The sequence below is a fragment of the Candoia aspera genome, chromosome 3 (genome assembly GCF_035149785.1).
Source record: "Candoia aspera isolate rCanAsp1 chromosome 3, rCanAsp1.hap2, whole genome shotgun sequence".
Classification (NCBI taxonomy): Eukaryota; Metazoa; Chordata; class Lepidosauria; order Squamata; family Boidae; genus Candoia; species Candoia aspera.
In genome coordinates this window covers 111,032,401-111,049,084 of record NC_086155.1, presented here as the reverse complement: position 1 = coordinate 111,049,084, position 16,684 = coordinate 111,032,401, and the positions used below count along the sequence as shown (strand labels likewise).

General features: G+C 38.5%; 1 protein-coding gene across 1 annotated transcript in view; it reads left to right on the top strand.

The window, feature by feature from the left end:
- The first annotated feature begins 3,663 nt into the window (after window positions 1-3,663).
- The window catches only part of LOC134493809 (cysteine-rich protein 2), a 67,954-nt gene continuing 54,933 nt past the window's right edge, over window positions 3,664-16,684 (top strand). Inside the window, exon 1 of the mRNA XM_063298592.1 lies at window positions 3,664-3,815. Within this exon, the coding sequence (XP_063154662.1) occupies window positions 3,773-3,815 (43 nt within the window). The 5' untranslated portion in view covers window positions 3,664-3,772. The remainder of the gene's footprint in view (window positions 3,816-16,684) is intronic.

The window sequence follows — 16,684 nt, the reverse complement described above, 5'->3', positions numbered from 1 at the left end:
GTCTTAATAAATATAGTAAGTTCACCTCTTGTGTCATTGCCTCCTTAAAATGAACAACACAATGTCTGTGTGGCTGTGTGTGGATATTTTTTCCATTTGGGTTTTGAATAGATGTTATCTTCTGTTGGGATTTATTTTTTAATTTATTTATCTACTTGTATGTCTATTGTTTTTGCATCTTGTTTCACTAAAGCATCAATTAATTATTGCTTTATATTATCTATTTGTTGTATTTTATTTCTTCCCATCTCTTCCTGATAGTTATAGAAGATGGCAAAGTTCATGACACCTGTAATCTAGGACAATCCATCTGGTTGGGGTTCATGTGCTGTTCCTGAGCAATTTGAAGATATGCCTTATCAGCCCTTCAGCAAGGAGATCATCTGGGAAAGGTACTTTTGCCTGAAGCCTTGGACAGAAGTTATTAATTATATGTGTATGTGTTGTGTGTGTTTGTGACTCTGCTTCATCTGCAAAATGATATTTTCTCATATTAAATTTATCATTGTTTGTTTCTGTCTTCCAATGAGAAGGAGATAGTGAAGTACTACAAGTACTTCAAGTCCCAGAAAACATTGCAGCAGACAGGAAGAAAAAAGGCAGTGAAGTGTCAATCTAACAAAGGGAGGGAGGTGGAGTACTACAGGTCCCAAGACCTTGCAACAGACAGGAAGAAGAAAGCTTTGGGAGAAGTATAGAGAAGGAGACAAACTGGAAAACTGAGAGTGCTATCTAGAGCTGTTATGTAATAAAAACTCTATATTACATAACAGTTTTAGACATCGTGCTCTTAGTTTACCAGTATTGTTACAGCTTCTTCTGCTTTGTCTATGTTAAGAGTCCCCTGTATGTGGGAGATGGGTGGTGACAAAAATATGATAAATAAACCTGCTAAGAAAAAACACAATGGCCAATATAAAAAGACAGTTTTGCAATAGATGCATAAAATACACATGGCCTGATAAACCATGGAAAGAAATTATTCCACAGAACAGGTACAATTAAGGAGAAGGCTCACAGTTCACATAGCAGCCTCAGCTGTTAACAGATACTCCTAGCTATAGAAATCCCTTGGGTTTTAGCAGCCATGATGGATCCAGAAGTATCCCCAAATGGTGAATGTGTTCCTTCAAGGGAAGTGGCAATTCTTCTAATTCCTACTTCCAGAAACTAGCAATTTTCTTGTATTTTATATATTTCGAACAAAATTTACATTAAATGTATTTTAACATATTTAGCTTCCCAGTTCCATGTTCCTTATACAGCAGGCGTCTTTACCTTTACAGTATTTATTTGTTGTTCCCTTAGGTTATGTCCATCAAACGTGATTTGGGATGTAACTGATAGATATCTAGACAAATTTCCTTGACAGCTTCCAACATTACCCTTTCCCCAAACTCTAGGAGAAAAGAGGAAGGACTGTGTATATTTTGAAGTGAGAATACCTGGTAAAGGGTTGGTAGATAATTTCTGTATTATTCAGTTCTTATTTAATTCTTATGACTTCCTATTTCATCATAATAGTATTCTTTGTCTAGGAAGCTGATTTGCTTTTCTTATTGCAAAGATGAAATGAACTTGTTCATGATTAAAATGGCATACACAAAAATCGAAGGGAAAATTTGTAGCTTGGGCTTGAACTGTGGAGTCCTTGGTGCTCTCTGAGCCTTGTTGTTTCCTAGCAGACATTTCATTGCCAGGCTAGGCAACATCTTCAGTGCAAACAGGGAGTGGGCCTTGCTCTCTGTTTATATACACAGAGAGCAAGGCCCACTCCCTGTGGCCCACAGAGAGTATAAAGTCAGTGGTAACACCATGGGTGATTAGTTGGTATGTGGTGATGACTTCCCACACTCACAAGCAACTGCCTCACTCCAGGGCTTCTATTGCTTTCCTACCCAGTCTCTACCAGGACAGGCTGCCTTTCACATTCCAAACAGTCTTCTCAAACTACGTTGTGCAGCTGTGTCTTCTCCTCAGGACAGGACTACCACATCTCCTGTCACCAGACTAAAGTTAATTTGCATGCAACATCTCAGAAGCCCCGAAAGGAATATGATACAGTCTGAAAAGTCCAATAATGATCTTCCTAGGGACCTGGCCTAGGAGCAGGTATGGAGTATGGAGTATCTCAGCTGATTGTGGATGCAGAGAGTGGGCTCTATCACAGAAACAGACATATATGTGGTTGGAGGCTGTCCGCTTCTCTTTGCACCTTCTGGACTGGGTGTAATATCTACGTAAGACTGCTGGGTGAAGGTATCATCAATATGTTGAGGGTGTCAATTACATATCTCAGCCCTTGGCCAACCAAGCTGTTGAGATGCTGTTCCAGCGCTTGGAGGCAGTGAAGAGTCTGGATGGAGAGGAACAGACTTAAGCTCAATCCTAACAAAATTGAGCAGCTTTGGATTCAAGGACTGGCCCTGTGCAGGGATTCCTCATCCTTAGTTCTTGATGGGATTGCAATTCCATAGGTGGAACTAGTTAGCAATTTTAAGGTCCTCCTGGAGTTACTGAAAAGCAAGTGGCAGCCATGACTGACTGACTCTTCTCATTGCTACCTATGCCTTAGTAACTTTTTGCTACATATTGGATTGCCCTTGAGGGCCACTTGGAAGCTACAGCTTCTGGTCCAGAATGCAATGGGGCAAGTAGTTATGGGTTTACCTTGGTATGAGCATATGACACTTCTTTTTGAGCTGAACTGATAGGTAGTTGGTTTTTGGGTGCAATTCAAGGTACTGGCTTTCATCTGTGAGGACCACTTTTCTCTAATTGTTTCTGTTTGTTCTGTGAGTTCTCCCAGAGGGAACCCGGGGAAGGTTTTAGGGGGCGGCAGCATTATGGTATTTTGTGTGCAAGCGTTTTGGAAACAGGCATCTAAACAGAAAGGGAACTAGTGAGGAGGAAAGAATTCCAAAAAGGAAAAGGCAGGCATATGGGCCAGCCAGCAAGGCTTGCCTTTTCTGCACAGATGGGAAGCAGAAGAATGGTCAGTCATTGTCAAACCATTGTACTGGAACTTGCTATGTCAGCTTCAGAAATGGCTGGGAGTAGCATAGGCAGCTTTGGTTGGTTACCTTAGTTTGACAGCAGCCTCCTAGTCCCCAACTCATCTTATCCCTGCTTTAGTTCACTTCACATTGCTGGCTTCTGCCTTGTAACTTTGTTCTCCCTGTGGATACTGCAGCTGTTCGCTTTTAGCAGCTGACTCTCGCCTTATCTCTTGCACCATGATAGAACAGCCGCCACCGCCTGTTTAGATGCCTGTTCACACAGCACAGTCTTTCTAGGCCCAAGTCTTCCCACAATGCTATCTGGGAGCGCCGACTAAAAAGAGACGCGGCTGCTCCTTAGTGTGCATCCTTCTTTCTGACGGTGGGCAAAAACACGGCTGCGGTAATACTGGAGCAGCAGACAGCCACCAACCTAACAAGCTGGAAGCAAAACGGAGCTCATTTTTCCGGCCGCCGGAAGCTGCCCTTCTGAATGCTGAAAAGATACAGCAGGAATGTATTCCATTGCTCTGTTTTTGCTCTTTCGTTAATAATGGGAGGTGTTGAGGCGGGACTGGACCAGTAACCCCACCCAGTGGCAACTCCATCTAGAAGCCTTCTCCTCCCTTGGCTGGAGTGAGCAGCCAATGGGCAAGGGAGTAAGGCGTGTTCCAGCCGGCGTGGGTGGATGGAAGAAAAAGCGTGTTGGTGGGGGGCTGAGAAGCAGAGAAAGAGCTGGCGATTAGAGGCGCTTGGGTTTTCGTTTATCCATCATGGCATCCAAGTGCCCCAAGTGCGACAAGACTGTCTACTTCGGTGAGTCTTTTTCTCCTTCTCTCCTTGCATGATTGTATTTCTCCAGGCATATATCTCCCTCTCGGAGGTAAGTATTAGAGTGGCGTTTTCTAAATCCTGCAGCCTAGAGATTTGAGTGCCCTACCCCAGCTTGCTGGTGATGCTTGCCCTCTCTTTCAGTGCCATATTAAGGTTCCCTGCCCTGGCTGAGAAATTGTGCCTTCAGGAGCGCCCAGACTGTACTGGGAGCTGAGAGGGCAGGTAGGCTTGTCTGCCTTCTTTCTAGTTTCTTTCCCCTCTCAAATGTGCCTCTCTGAAACGAAGGTTATTGGTGCTATGGAGAGAAGAACATTATTTACTCGTTGTTGGGTCCTCAAAGGCCAGCCAGTGTAGGTAATCTCTCAATTCCCCTTGTTATCTATCATCCTTCCTCTCCTCACAATTGAGGTATTTTCCAGTTGGTGGCTGTGATACCCTTAAAACAAGAACAGGTCTCCTTACAGATGTGCACTATAACTTTCCTAGACCCTTTTGGATTAAACGTAAGGGTTTTTAGCACACAGAGGCTGCAGGATAGAGAAAACTTTTCAATTTTTTTGTTAAAAATCAAATGCTTTTTAGGATTCCTCTGTTTCTGTAGCAGCTTCTTCCAAGAAGTAGGAGTGGTTCAAATTCCCCTCCTCAGCCAATTCCATTTATTCTATCTCAACCCCACCCAAGGCTATTGCTACATTTCTGTGGTGTCCATGACAGCCTCAGCCATGGTAGTAAATGGAATCTCCATTTTCATAATCAATGTAATTCGGAATCCCAGATGTTATGGACAAACAGGGACATATATCACCAGAATACTCTACTTGGCAATATTTTAGAGTTGTATGGTTGGTAGTGTTGGAAACAGAGCAGAGAGATCCAGAAGTTCTCCTGCCTCACATATACTGAAAATATCTTTTCTCTTTTCCTTTAATCCAAATCTCATCTCTAGATTTCCTTACAAAAAATCCCTTCCTTTCCATATTTACTCCATGCCTGATAACTAGATTTTCAGAGGGAAAACCTTTATCTAAATCAGCTCTGTCTCATATTCAAAGTACAGTACTATTTTTCTCACTCAGTCTGGTGCTGCTGTTAGGTTACTAGCACATCTGATTAGCCTCTGTTCTCTCAGTTAAGATAAAGCATGTTAAACGGGCAGCTCCTCCATTACCAGTACCTACCAACTCAACAAATATCTACTAGAACAGAGCTTTGTTATCATATGTTTAATGGGGGCATTTTGTGGAAGGAATTGTCAACTTAAGCACATACTCTATGCAGGTGTCTCTTTAAAATGGTAGTTGGTCATCTTGTGCCTGCTCTAAAAAAAATCTGCAACTGGTTTGTTCCCATTCTTTTTGTTGGAAGCTGTTTCTGTGTGAGGAGATGAGAAACGTAGATGCTGAAGCTAAACTGATGTTCTCTATTATTCCACAATATATATGTTATCCTTAAAGACCAAAAGTGCTCTCAAAATGGTTTATAAATATCCTCTATTAAAGCCCTGATTGTCAAAAGCAGGTAAGGAGAACAGTGAGAAATTTGAAGCCTCTGTACATGGCATGGAAGTATGGAAATCTTGTAAAAGATCATAGTCTATAGTGATTTTATATCAGAAAACAAGCAGCTCTGGCAGTTTATGAATAGTAGTACAGATTTCAAGAGATTAACTATGTGTTGAATTGTGGCCAGCATTTTGTGGGTCCATAACTTTATTTTTATCTCTTATTGAATTTGAATTTAATTCTCACTCATATTGGATATTTAGGAGCTGAGTTAGGAGATATCTAGCAACGTTGTTTTGTATGGTTTTCAGAGCCATTCAAATTGTGGTCATCTGTTGCAGCAATATATTTGTGAAGGATTATCAAATTTATTGTGGTCTATTCTCAAACCATGGTCTGCTGCAGGCTCTCCATGTTCACTACCTTACTGAGCCACTTCAGTCCTCCCTCTGCATTTACTGCCAGTCAGCTGGTTTGCAGAAATGAGTAAGTGGCTGATAACTGCTTGATTGATTTAGTACTACAATTTAGTAAACTGACAATAATGAACAACTCTCAAGTGTACTTACCAAATATGAATAGAACTGTGATGTTGCACAAGCAAATAAATATGAATAGGAAATATGAAAAATGAGTATCTAAAACTGGGATTTTATTAGGCTAGGCATCTAAATGACTCTTAGAGATTTTGATTTCTATTGAACAACATTCTTATCTAGCAAGTTTGTATTCTGAGTTATAGTTTTTTAATTTAAAATTTGGTACAAAAGTTCGATTTAAAATGGCCTTTAAACATGGAAGGATGGACTGGTGTACATAATTGCATTTATAGTCCTGATCATACATACTGAAAAATCTATTCCCATGCTCCTCAAGATGAAAACATGGAGTTGGGTGTTTAATTGGGTGCTCTGATTGTCCCCATATTTTCCAAACGTTTGTTAAGCAGTCTATGGTTGCAGAAAATTTGAGAAACACTGGTCTAAGCTTTCATGGATTTTGTTGATTTTCTTTAGCTAGGGGAGGGACTGAGTATGCAGCCAAGCATTTATTTTAAACCACTATTCTTTTTCCTGCCTCTATCAAAGGAACATTATTGTCTTTTGTTCAACAGCAGATGCATTGGTCCAGAATGTGGTTTTGTTGCTGCTACACAATAACTTGGCCTGATTCTTTTCTTTATCCTGGCAGTCTTTGTTCTGGGTATTATTAGCTGCTTGTGGAGAATCCAGGAAGGCAATCTCTGCTTACCAGTTCATTTTTTAATAGAATTGCTTTGTTACATCCAGCCTAAATATCAATTCTATTTTGAGCATCTGTTATGTCCAATTCTTTTTTCCTTCCTGAAATTGGTTGAGTTTGATAAATATGTGACAACACAATGGTCAGTTTTCCAAATCATCCTGTAACTGAATCGTGTACGATCAAATGTGCTTGTTTCTCTTCCACCATTTTCAAATAACCACATTAAGGAAGACATATTTTTTTTGTTTGTTTAAAGTTATTTGGGCAGGAGTGAAGTTTATTATGAAATATTTCTACTTTCTTTCCACTCTGAGAATTGTCTTAAAACATAAAATGAGAACTATATTCATAGCATTTTCCTCTATGAGTGCTTTTGGAATCACTCCTGTAGAAAAATATCTACAGAAAATATTGAAGTCAAAATTGAAATTCTATATGAATTTATAGGAGACATCTTTGAATAGTTACTGGTCTGGTTCAAATATAACACTACAAGGAATGTGCTGTTTACCCACATGCAGCAGAATAACACAAGACTCCTTAGCCTGAGGTTTATTATATCTACTGTGGTTACACATCTGAGGCCAATTCACATTCCATGGTTTATTGGATTTTGATTATTACATTGGAATCAAACCACAGATTTCTATTGACTTTGGTGGACAATTTCATCTTACTATAATGTGTTCTTATTTACATTAAACAGGGGACTCTGGGATATGTTCTGGCTCAGCATGAGGGCAAGCTAAACCTGGAATCATGGTACATATCAACTTGCTCAAGGCAAGATGGATGTGTTCCCAATTTGAAATCATCTACAGAGTTCCATTTCCAGTCTGTAGCTTTCATATCAAAAGGAATGAAAAGAAAACTAACCATTTCGTGCTCATTTGTTAAAAAAAAAAGTGCCTTAGTATGTTGGAAAGGAGAAGACGTATTGGATTCAGTGATCACAGCTTCCTTCTCGAGTCAGAGAAACTTTGCATTTAGTTATTCCAGTCACAGCCTTTTTCCAGGTAACAGGATCGTGGGAGCTGAAGGGGTATGTGTCTAATAAATACCCATATAACACTTGATTTTTACCCAAAACCACTCTTCTGAGTGGTTGTGGCAATTTTTAATAATCCGCTTCATTCCTATTCTCACTTGATCCTCCTTCAGTTATTTCACTTACTTCCTTTCTTTCTCAGTCCTTGCCTCATTTCACAACACACTCAGGCAGGAAAGAGGCAGGAAAAAGAGGCAGGAAAAAGAATAGTGGTTTAAAATAAATGCTTGGCTGCATACTCAGTCCCTCCCCTAGCTAAAGAAAATCAACAAAATCCATGAAAGCTTAGACCAGTGTTTCTCAAATTTTCTGCAACCATAGACTGCTTAACAAACGTTTGGAAAATATGGGGACAATCAGAGCACCCAATTAAACACCCAACTCCATGTTTTCATCTTGAGGAGCATGGGAATAGATTTTTCAGTATGTATGATCAGGACTATAAATGCAATTATGTACACCAGTCCATCCTTCCATGTTTAAAGGCCATTTTAAATCGAACTTTTGTACCAAATTTTAAATCTATATATATTTCAATACTTTGTTCAAAGAAAATAATTTTCAATTATATTTGTTTTTACTTAACTTTTCCTATTCAATTAATAGCTTTTTTATCTTCAAGATAAGCAGTATTTCCCTATCCACTGTGTGCCATAATAAGATCATGTTAACATAGTGTCTCTCTGGATCCAATCTATAATTTGTTATTTAATGTTCCCATTTTCTTGTGAGAAAATGTACTTGCTTGAAATGAGCAGTTGGATATACCATAATTTGATTTTTTTTTTATAATTTCTGACTTCATAGGAAATACGTACAAGTGGAATTTTGAGTGAAATTAAATGTAACATGAGATAATTAGAAAAGACTGAGATATTAAGACTTGATTGCAGCTGCCATATTCTAATATTGATAAGAAAATTTGTCCAGGACAGGGAAAAAAACCTCGTTTTGGCAACTCATTTGGAGTAGTCTTTGGACCTTTATTATTTCATACTAGTGACTTTTCAAAAATTTTGGTATTTCTTTTTTAAAAAGTTATTTCGTATATAGACTCTGCAAAGCAGTACAACTGAATGTTTCGTTTCATTCGTTATAACCTTTCAAAAAGGTTATAAGGGTGCTATTTTGCTTAACATTTTTTTTCTTCAAATGAACAGAGTACCGTGGTAACAAACCTGTTGACAATTGTTACAGTACTTCTTCTATTGCCATGTTCATTGAAAACCTTGAGAACTAAATAAAAATGTAAAAGAAGTCAATATGTAACAAATGTATGTGTGACTGACTTGTGCATCTCTGAAATGCGATAAGAAAAATGTGTAGGCTTTTTCTAAATTGCCCTGCCTGGCACGATGTGTGAATGTCTGACTACTTGTATGAAGAACTGGTGTTCTTCCAAGAGCAAATTTGATAAAACCTTTTGAACAGATGGTGACTTCACCTACTTCTTGTTCAGGATACAAATGGTTAAAAGTTGAGAAGCTGAATCCTTGTATCTGTGTCAGACTTCTCTCATAGTCATAAGTCTCAGCTTTCCAAAGCCTTTGTCCTGTGCTCTGTAGCTAGCTAACAGTGGCGAATGCCTGGAGCCCCCAACTTTCCATTCCCAAAGGTAGATGGCAAATTTATTTTAATTTTTTAATTTTTATCCCATCTTTATTATTTTTACAAATAACTCAAGGCAGTGAACATACCTATTACTCCTTCCTCCTCCTATTTTCCCCACAACAACAACCCTGCGAGGTGGGTTGGGCTGAGAGAGAATGACTGGTCCAAGGTCACCCAGCTGCCTTTCATGCCTAAGGTGGGACTAGAACTCTAGCCTCCTGCTTTCTAGCCCAGCACCTTAACCACTAGAATGACTGATTTGCACTGGCCTGACTTTCACTAATTGATGTAATTGTAAGTTCTAAAATAGATATTTTAAACTTTTGGTAAGCTTAATGCACCTGTTTTATTTAAACATTCCTCCCTGCCTACTGTTGATGAACATTTTAGCACCACACCCTTTGGTGACATCACATTATCACTACTGTATCAATTTATCACAGGCTGGTAGCTGATGACAGTGTTATCTGGATGCTCTGTGAAATGAACAGATAAAGTACATTAAAGGTTTGATAAGGAAGCAGCTTACATAGGACCTTTCCACATTTGCATCTAACCATGGCACAAGCATGCACTGATTGGCAATATCTTTTTCCATGATGTTGCCTTCATCTCACTCCCAGACTATGAGAGAAATACAGCCTTAGGTGTACCAGTGGTAAAATTAAGTTTTCCTCTTTATTTTGACACCATCCTTTCAACAAAACAAAACAAAACAAAGGAGTAGCTTCAAGGTGTGTAAAGTTTGTCACTTATTACCAAGGCTTTGTCACTCATTACCTTGGAGGGAAGTCAGATGACTATATGTGACTTGAAAAAGAGATAGTGGAAATAGAATAGGGAAAAAGTAGAAACAGAATATATTACTTGTGAAATATAGGGATTCAATTATGGCTAGATAATTGAACATATGTGTGAATCAAAATTACTTGCAAGATAACCATAGGGTTATTCAGTTGGTTCTGAATGCCATTTCAAGTTTTTATCTGTGTTAGTTTCCTATTAATTTCTATGCCTACTTCAAAATACCACTGTTGACATATAAATGCCTTAAGGCTTGGGACCAAAGTAGAATTAGAAAGGGTCATTTAGGCCATCAAGTTCAATCTCTCTGCCAAGTCCAAGAATCCAAATTAAACCTTTTTTGATGGGTGGCTATCCAGCTTCTGTCAAACTTTTACTGTTAGGAAGCTTTGTCCAATATTCAAATGAAATCTGCCTTCATGTAATTTAAGGCCATTACTCCATGTCCTGCAATCTTGGGTGGTAAAGAGCAGATTATAGCTCTATAGGAATGCTTCTCTTAGTATACCTTCCTGACTTTAAGAATTTTGGACCATTTTCATGGGGCCTAATGATGCTCTTTAGATTATATTAGATATCCTCAAAATGTAGTTGTTAAATTACAGAGCACTTTTCTTTGTAAACTGCTCTGTAATTTCTATGAAAAAACATATGTAAAAGCATACTATATCTTAATAATAAATTAAAATTCTTTCAACCCTTCAATATATTGTCATCCTGACTAACAAAGACAAATTCATCCATAGGTCCTATCTTTTTCCTAGAGTCTAGAATAACATTGTGGTTATCAAGGAAACTGGAATACTGAGTTGCCCTAACCTTAGCGTGAATGTAAAAATCCTCTAACACAATCAGTTTAAGGAAAAACATATCTGAGACACCTCTTCACTGGGGTGGGGGGGAGTAGCACCAAGATGTCTCCTGTTTTAGCTTCACAATCATTATCCTTCTGCTCACAAAAGGGAAATAGCAAGCCCTTATATTTCCTCCTTCTTTTTAGACCTAGGCAGTTTTTTTTGGAATGATAAAATAAAAGCGCTCGCTCTCTTTTTTACATTTATAACCAAGCCAGCTACAAGTTTGGACTTAAAATGAAGATGAGAATTTGAATTCATGGTGTTTTATGATGGTTCTTCATTATGTTACCATATTTAGCAATAATATTTTAGCCTTCAGATGATGCTGTTGATGGATTACGTGACAATAGCAGGATAGGAATTTGGGGCAGAGCAAGAGGACAAGCTTGTCCAGAAGATGATACACTAAAACATCTAAGGGGACAAATGCTCGCATAACAAAAAGAAAATAGATGGTAAGCAAGGGTTAGTCCCTGCAGTTTAGCAAGGTATATTGTGCTTAAATAAATGCTGACTGTGTTGTCTTTGTTACTAATTTTGTGATCTTTTGCAAACTCTGTCCAAACGAGTCTATGTACCACAATGTTGAGTCCAACCACCAGCTGGGCAAGTAATTATGTTTAGAACCGGTTGCTCCTCTTTAAGGCTTAAATGCCTTTTGATGCTTACATATACAGTGCATATGCTTCAAAGGGAAAACAATCTGATTATACTCTTACTCAAATATAAAGGTATTGCAAGGTAACATAAATGAACTCAATATCAACAATACAGCAATAAATAAGATGTTATGAAGAGCCATACTACTATTGGCTAATGTGTTATCAGTCTGATATGGCTGCCAAGAAGACAAATGCAATTTTAATCTGCATCACAGAAGTATAATTTCCAAATTACAGGCACTAATAATTGCACACTTTTTTGTTTTAATCAGACCCCACCCTTGAGCTTTGTGTTCAGCTTTGTGTTTAGCTTGTATTCAGCTTTGTGGTCAGTTCAAGGCAACATATTTTTAAGAAGAATTCAGAAAAATTAAAACAGGTTCAGAAAAGGGCAGTGAGTATGATCGGCAGATTGGAAATTAAGCCCTGCAAAGAAAACTTGAAGGAGCTGGGTTTGTTTAGTCTTAAGCAATATGACTGAGGAGGATATGATAGCATACTTCAAATACATGAAAGGACATCACTTAGAAGAAAAGCAAGACCTGTTCTGTCTTGTTCCAGACTGCAGGGAAATTCTGAATGCTTTTTAGAAAAAACTTATGGTAAGAGCAGTTTGACAGTGAAACTAATTACTTAGAGTTCTGGTGGGCTACCCTTCACTAGAAGTGTTCAAACAGAGCCATCTGTTTTGGATGCTCTTAATTTGGACTTGTCATGAGTACTGATGAGCAAGAAGGGGCCTCTATCCAGGGGGGAAAACGCATGCGTAGTTCTGAGGAATTAAGCAGCCATTCAAAGAGACACAGATCAGACCCGCCTTAACTTTTGGGGTTTATCTGTCTGGGTTTTCCCATGTTTCTTCAGTTTGTTAGGACTCTGTCTTATGTAGCAGTAATAAACACTAGAGAACTACTCCTCGTCTCAGCGTGATTTCTGACTGTCAGGACAGGACTCCTGCACGGAAGCAGGAGGTTGGACTCAATGGCTTTTTTTTAATAGTAATTTTATTAAACATTATAGTTAAAAAAGATAAAAATGAATACAAACTAAGAAAAATAAAAAAATAAATAATGCAGGAGATAAATAAAAAGAAAAATAGAAAGTGCAGAAAAGAATAAATAAAAGAAAAATAGAAAAGAAAGAAAAAATAAGAATATAGAAAAGGAAATATATAAAGAAATGACTTCCCCCTTCATCACAGATATAAATAATTTTAGTAACTTATCACCTTCTCTTAAAATACAACAAATGACCTCTTCTTCCTATATCTCATCTCTTATCTATAAACAAATCCTTAAAACCTCCATGTTCAGTCCTAGTCAGCAAAAGTTCATTAAAGGTTACCAGAGATAACATATCTATTGTAACCTTGATCAAATAAACCAACTTTATATTCCTTCCCTTTACTTTTAACAATCTTGATCTTTAATCCCTTCAAATAATGTTGTAGAACTTGATTTCATTTTTTTCTTTATCCCTTCTCACAAAATTCTTCAAAACTTTAAGATATCTCTTTTGTAAATCCAATATAGGAAAGTTATCCAGGTCACTCTTTTGGTTTGTTGTTTGTATATCCCTTTTAATTTAATTTAATTTAAGTTCTAGTCCTGCCTTAGGCATGAAAGCTGGCTGGGTGACCTTGAGTACTCTTTCTCGGCCCAACTCACCTCACAGGGTTGCTATTGTGGGGAAAATAGGAGGAGGAAGGAGTATTAGCTATGTTCACTGCCTTGAGTTATTTATAAAAATAATAAAGGCAGGATAAAAATTAAATAAATGAATACTTAAGACATCAGCTGGTTTCATTTGTATATCTAATATAGCATCTTCCATATCATTCTTGTAGCCTGTCATGTTTAAATCTACTTTCAGATCAATCTCAATCTTGTCCGGTAAAACTTGTTCTTCTTCCATAACATCTTTTAAACACAGTCTGTCTATAATGGCAGACACTCTTAAAATTAATCCCAAGTCCCAAGAGAGGATCCCAACTTCTCTTGTTGTCCAGAAATTCTGGTCCCAATTGCCATCATAACCCATGGACTACCTGGATAATATGAGCCTGGTTATTTATTTATACCATGAGTGAGAACTCTGGGTTGATTTGTTTGATTATCCATTTATTTGTTGAAGTTGATAGCTTCTGCGGTCAAGAAATACACTGCAGCCTAGCACATGGTAGGGCAGCAATGAGGGCCTTGGAAAAGATATTTATTTATTTCAGGTGCAAGGTACTCTGGAAGCAAAAATTGGACTTTGAAGAAGCAGGATAGAAAGTATATTGATGTTTTTGAACTTTAGTGCTGAAGAAAACCATAGATAGCCAAGAAAACAATTATTCCAGAGTTCTACTCAAGGTACAAATAACTGTTAAAATTCATATTTTAGATACATTATGTAGCCTATCTGTAGTATGCAGTTTGATAGTTATGTCTGACAGTTATGTAAATTTTTATATGTATATGTTTATATAAAGACTTGTGTGTTCTTTCTTAAATAATAAGGAATCCAGCATTTAATAGACTGATAACTGATAAATCACATGGAGCTGTTTTCTTCAGTGGCAAATATTTAATTATGGAATGTGAATGCTGAAATCATATAAGTCCCAAATTCTGTAAATGCAGCATTTTCATTATTAGGATGGAGATATCAGGGAGCCCAAAGAATATCTCATAGGAGTTTCTGCTTGTGACTTGAAGCTTTCAGCTTTCTTGTAACTGAACAGCTGAGTGTGTACTGTGTCTGTGATGGGGTGTGGTGCTACAGGTGACAAACTTATGTGCTGAATGTGACTAGTCTCAAGAACAGACGTAAGAACTTAGTAAAACATATTGGAAATGAATATATGTTTAGGACATAATACATCTTTGTTAATGCAGATGTTTAGGAAAACAGTGATAGGTTTCTTTCAGAGAAGTAAGGCCACGTTAATTACCATACTTCCTATCCACCTGTTTTTCCATAGGTCGAGTGTGTCTTTTCAGATTGCTGACATGAAGATTTTTATATAGCTATCCTATTTGCTGAAAGACTCCTTAAAGAAGAGGAGTTAACCTGGGCTTATTAAAATCTAAAATACCTTCTGGGCTGTTTGCAAATCAGTTGCTGTTCCCTGATGTTTGAATTTATCATCCTTGCACTTAATTTTTTCAATAAAAGTTAGTCACATGTTAATGATCAAATACAATAAAGAATATCAGACTAAAAATATGAAGGACCAGGCAGGTTAAATCAAACCAGCAAGAATTAAAGGCTTAAATAAGAAGATTTTGCCTTAAACAAACAATAGACATTTAGGGAGAGTTTTTTAGAATCGGTATAATTTTACTTACAATAGCCACCTCAAACTATATTTAAAGGATTTTTGAGGATCTCACTGTACAGACTAGTGGGCAAATTTGTACAGATATTGCATTTCAGTGTAATTGTTTTGCTTATGGAATAGTCATTATTGTATGACATAGACTCCAGTGGCAAAAGCCAATCTTTAAGGCTGCCTTAAAGAACAGCAGGGTCAGGGTTTTGTGGACATCAAGGGAAGGAATGCCCTTCAAAGGGCAAGCATGGCAACAGAAAATGCACAATTCCTTGTCCCATAAGATGACCTGGTTTAATAGGCAGGACTTGAAGCATGCCAATCCTATCAATTCTTACAGGACAGGCAGAAACAATTGGAGAAAGGTAGTTTTGCAAATAGTAAGGACCTGTACCATGTTAGGGTACCTAAAATTGCTCTTGCAGCTGCATTCTGGACCAGCTGTAACTTCTGAGTGTTCTTCAGGAAAGCCCCATAATTCATGCCCAAGGTTCTTCAGGAAAGCCCCATAATTCATGCCCAAGGCATGATTGAGAAGGGCTCCCAATCCAGGAAAGGGCCAAATAGGCATACTAGATTAATATATGGACAGGCTTCTTAACCACAGTTGCCACTTTTTTCTTGAGTTAGACTGAGTCCAGGACACACACCTCAAATTGCACACTAGTTCTCTCTGTGAATTGGCAATCTTACCCAGAACTTAAGACAAGAAATCCTTGTAGGTAGCTGATTTTTGAATCCAAAGTCATTTAATTTTGCTAGGATGGTGATGATGATGATTTATAGCTGTCCCACTCCAAAAGACTCTGGGCAGCTTACAATGTTCAAAATACAATTTAAAACAAAGACATAACAACAGAACGTAACAAGGGATAGCAGCTTGGAGAGAAACAGCCATAGCAATAAAAACATGAAAGCACATTTCCTCAGTCCCACAAGATGGCTACATTTAATTGAGGGTACCTGGAGTGCACCTATTCTGCTTGAATGCACCAGGTGGGCAGAAATGACTGTAAACAGGTGGTCCTCCAGATAGCCAGGCCTTATGCCATGAAGGCTTTATCAGTGATGACTGGCACCTTGAGTTGCATTTGGAAGCCAACTGGCAACCAATGCAGCTTGCATAGCAATGACACATGGGCATAACAAGAAATGCCCTTCACAGCTTGTGCTGCTGCATTTGGGACAGCTGTAGCTTCCAGATGGTCTGGATGGGCAGCCCCATGTGGAGCAGTTGTCCAGTTGTGAGGTGACTAGGGCATGAGTAACTATCCTGGTTGAATAATAGCTTCAACTAGCACCCAAGATGAACCTGTGCAAAGGCACTCCTGGTCACAGCTGCCACCTGCTCATTGAGCAGTAGCTGCAAGTCCAAGAGGCTCCCCAAGTTGCATACTAATGGTGAAGATGTTCTTGACCTAGGGACCCAAGCAGCCACAGCCATTCAGTCTTGTCAGACCCAAACAGCCTCCAGGCATTGGATTACTACATTGACAGCTTCACCTGTGCAGCCTGGGGTAGAGATATATAGTTGAATGTCATCCATATACTGATGATACCAAACGCCGAACTGACAGATAACAGTTGGATGACCTCACCTAACAGTTTCATGTTAAACAGTTTCATGTTAAACAGGAATGAGAACATCGAACCCTGAGGCAACCCACATATTAGGGGCTGTAGGCAGGGCCACAACTAGGATTTGTGTCACCTGGGGCAAACATGGACTCCGTGCCCACTTTGGTGCCCCACCAGCGCGGTGCTTGGGCACGTGCCCCAGTTGCCCGCCCCAGTTGCAGCCCT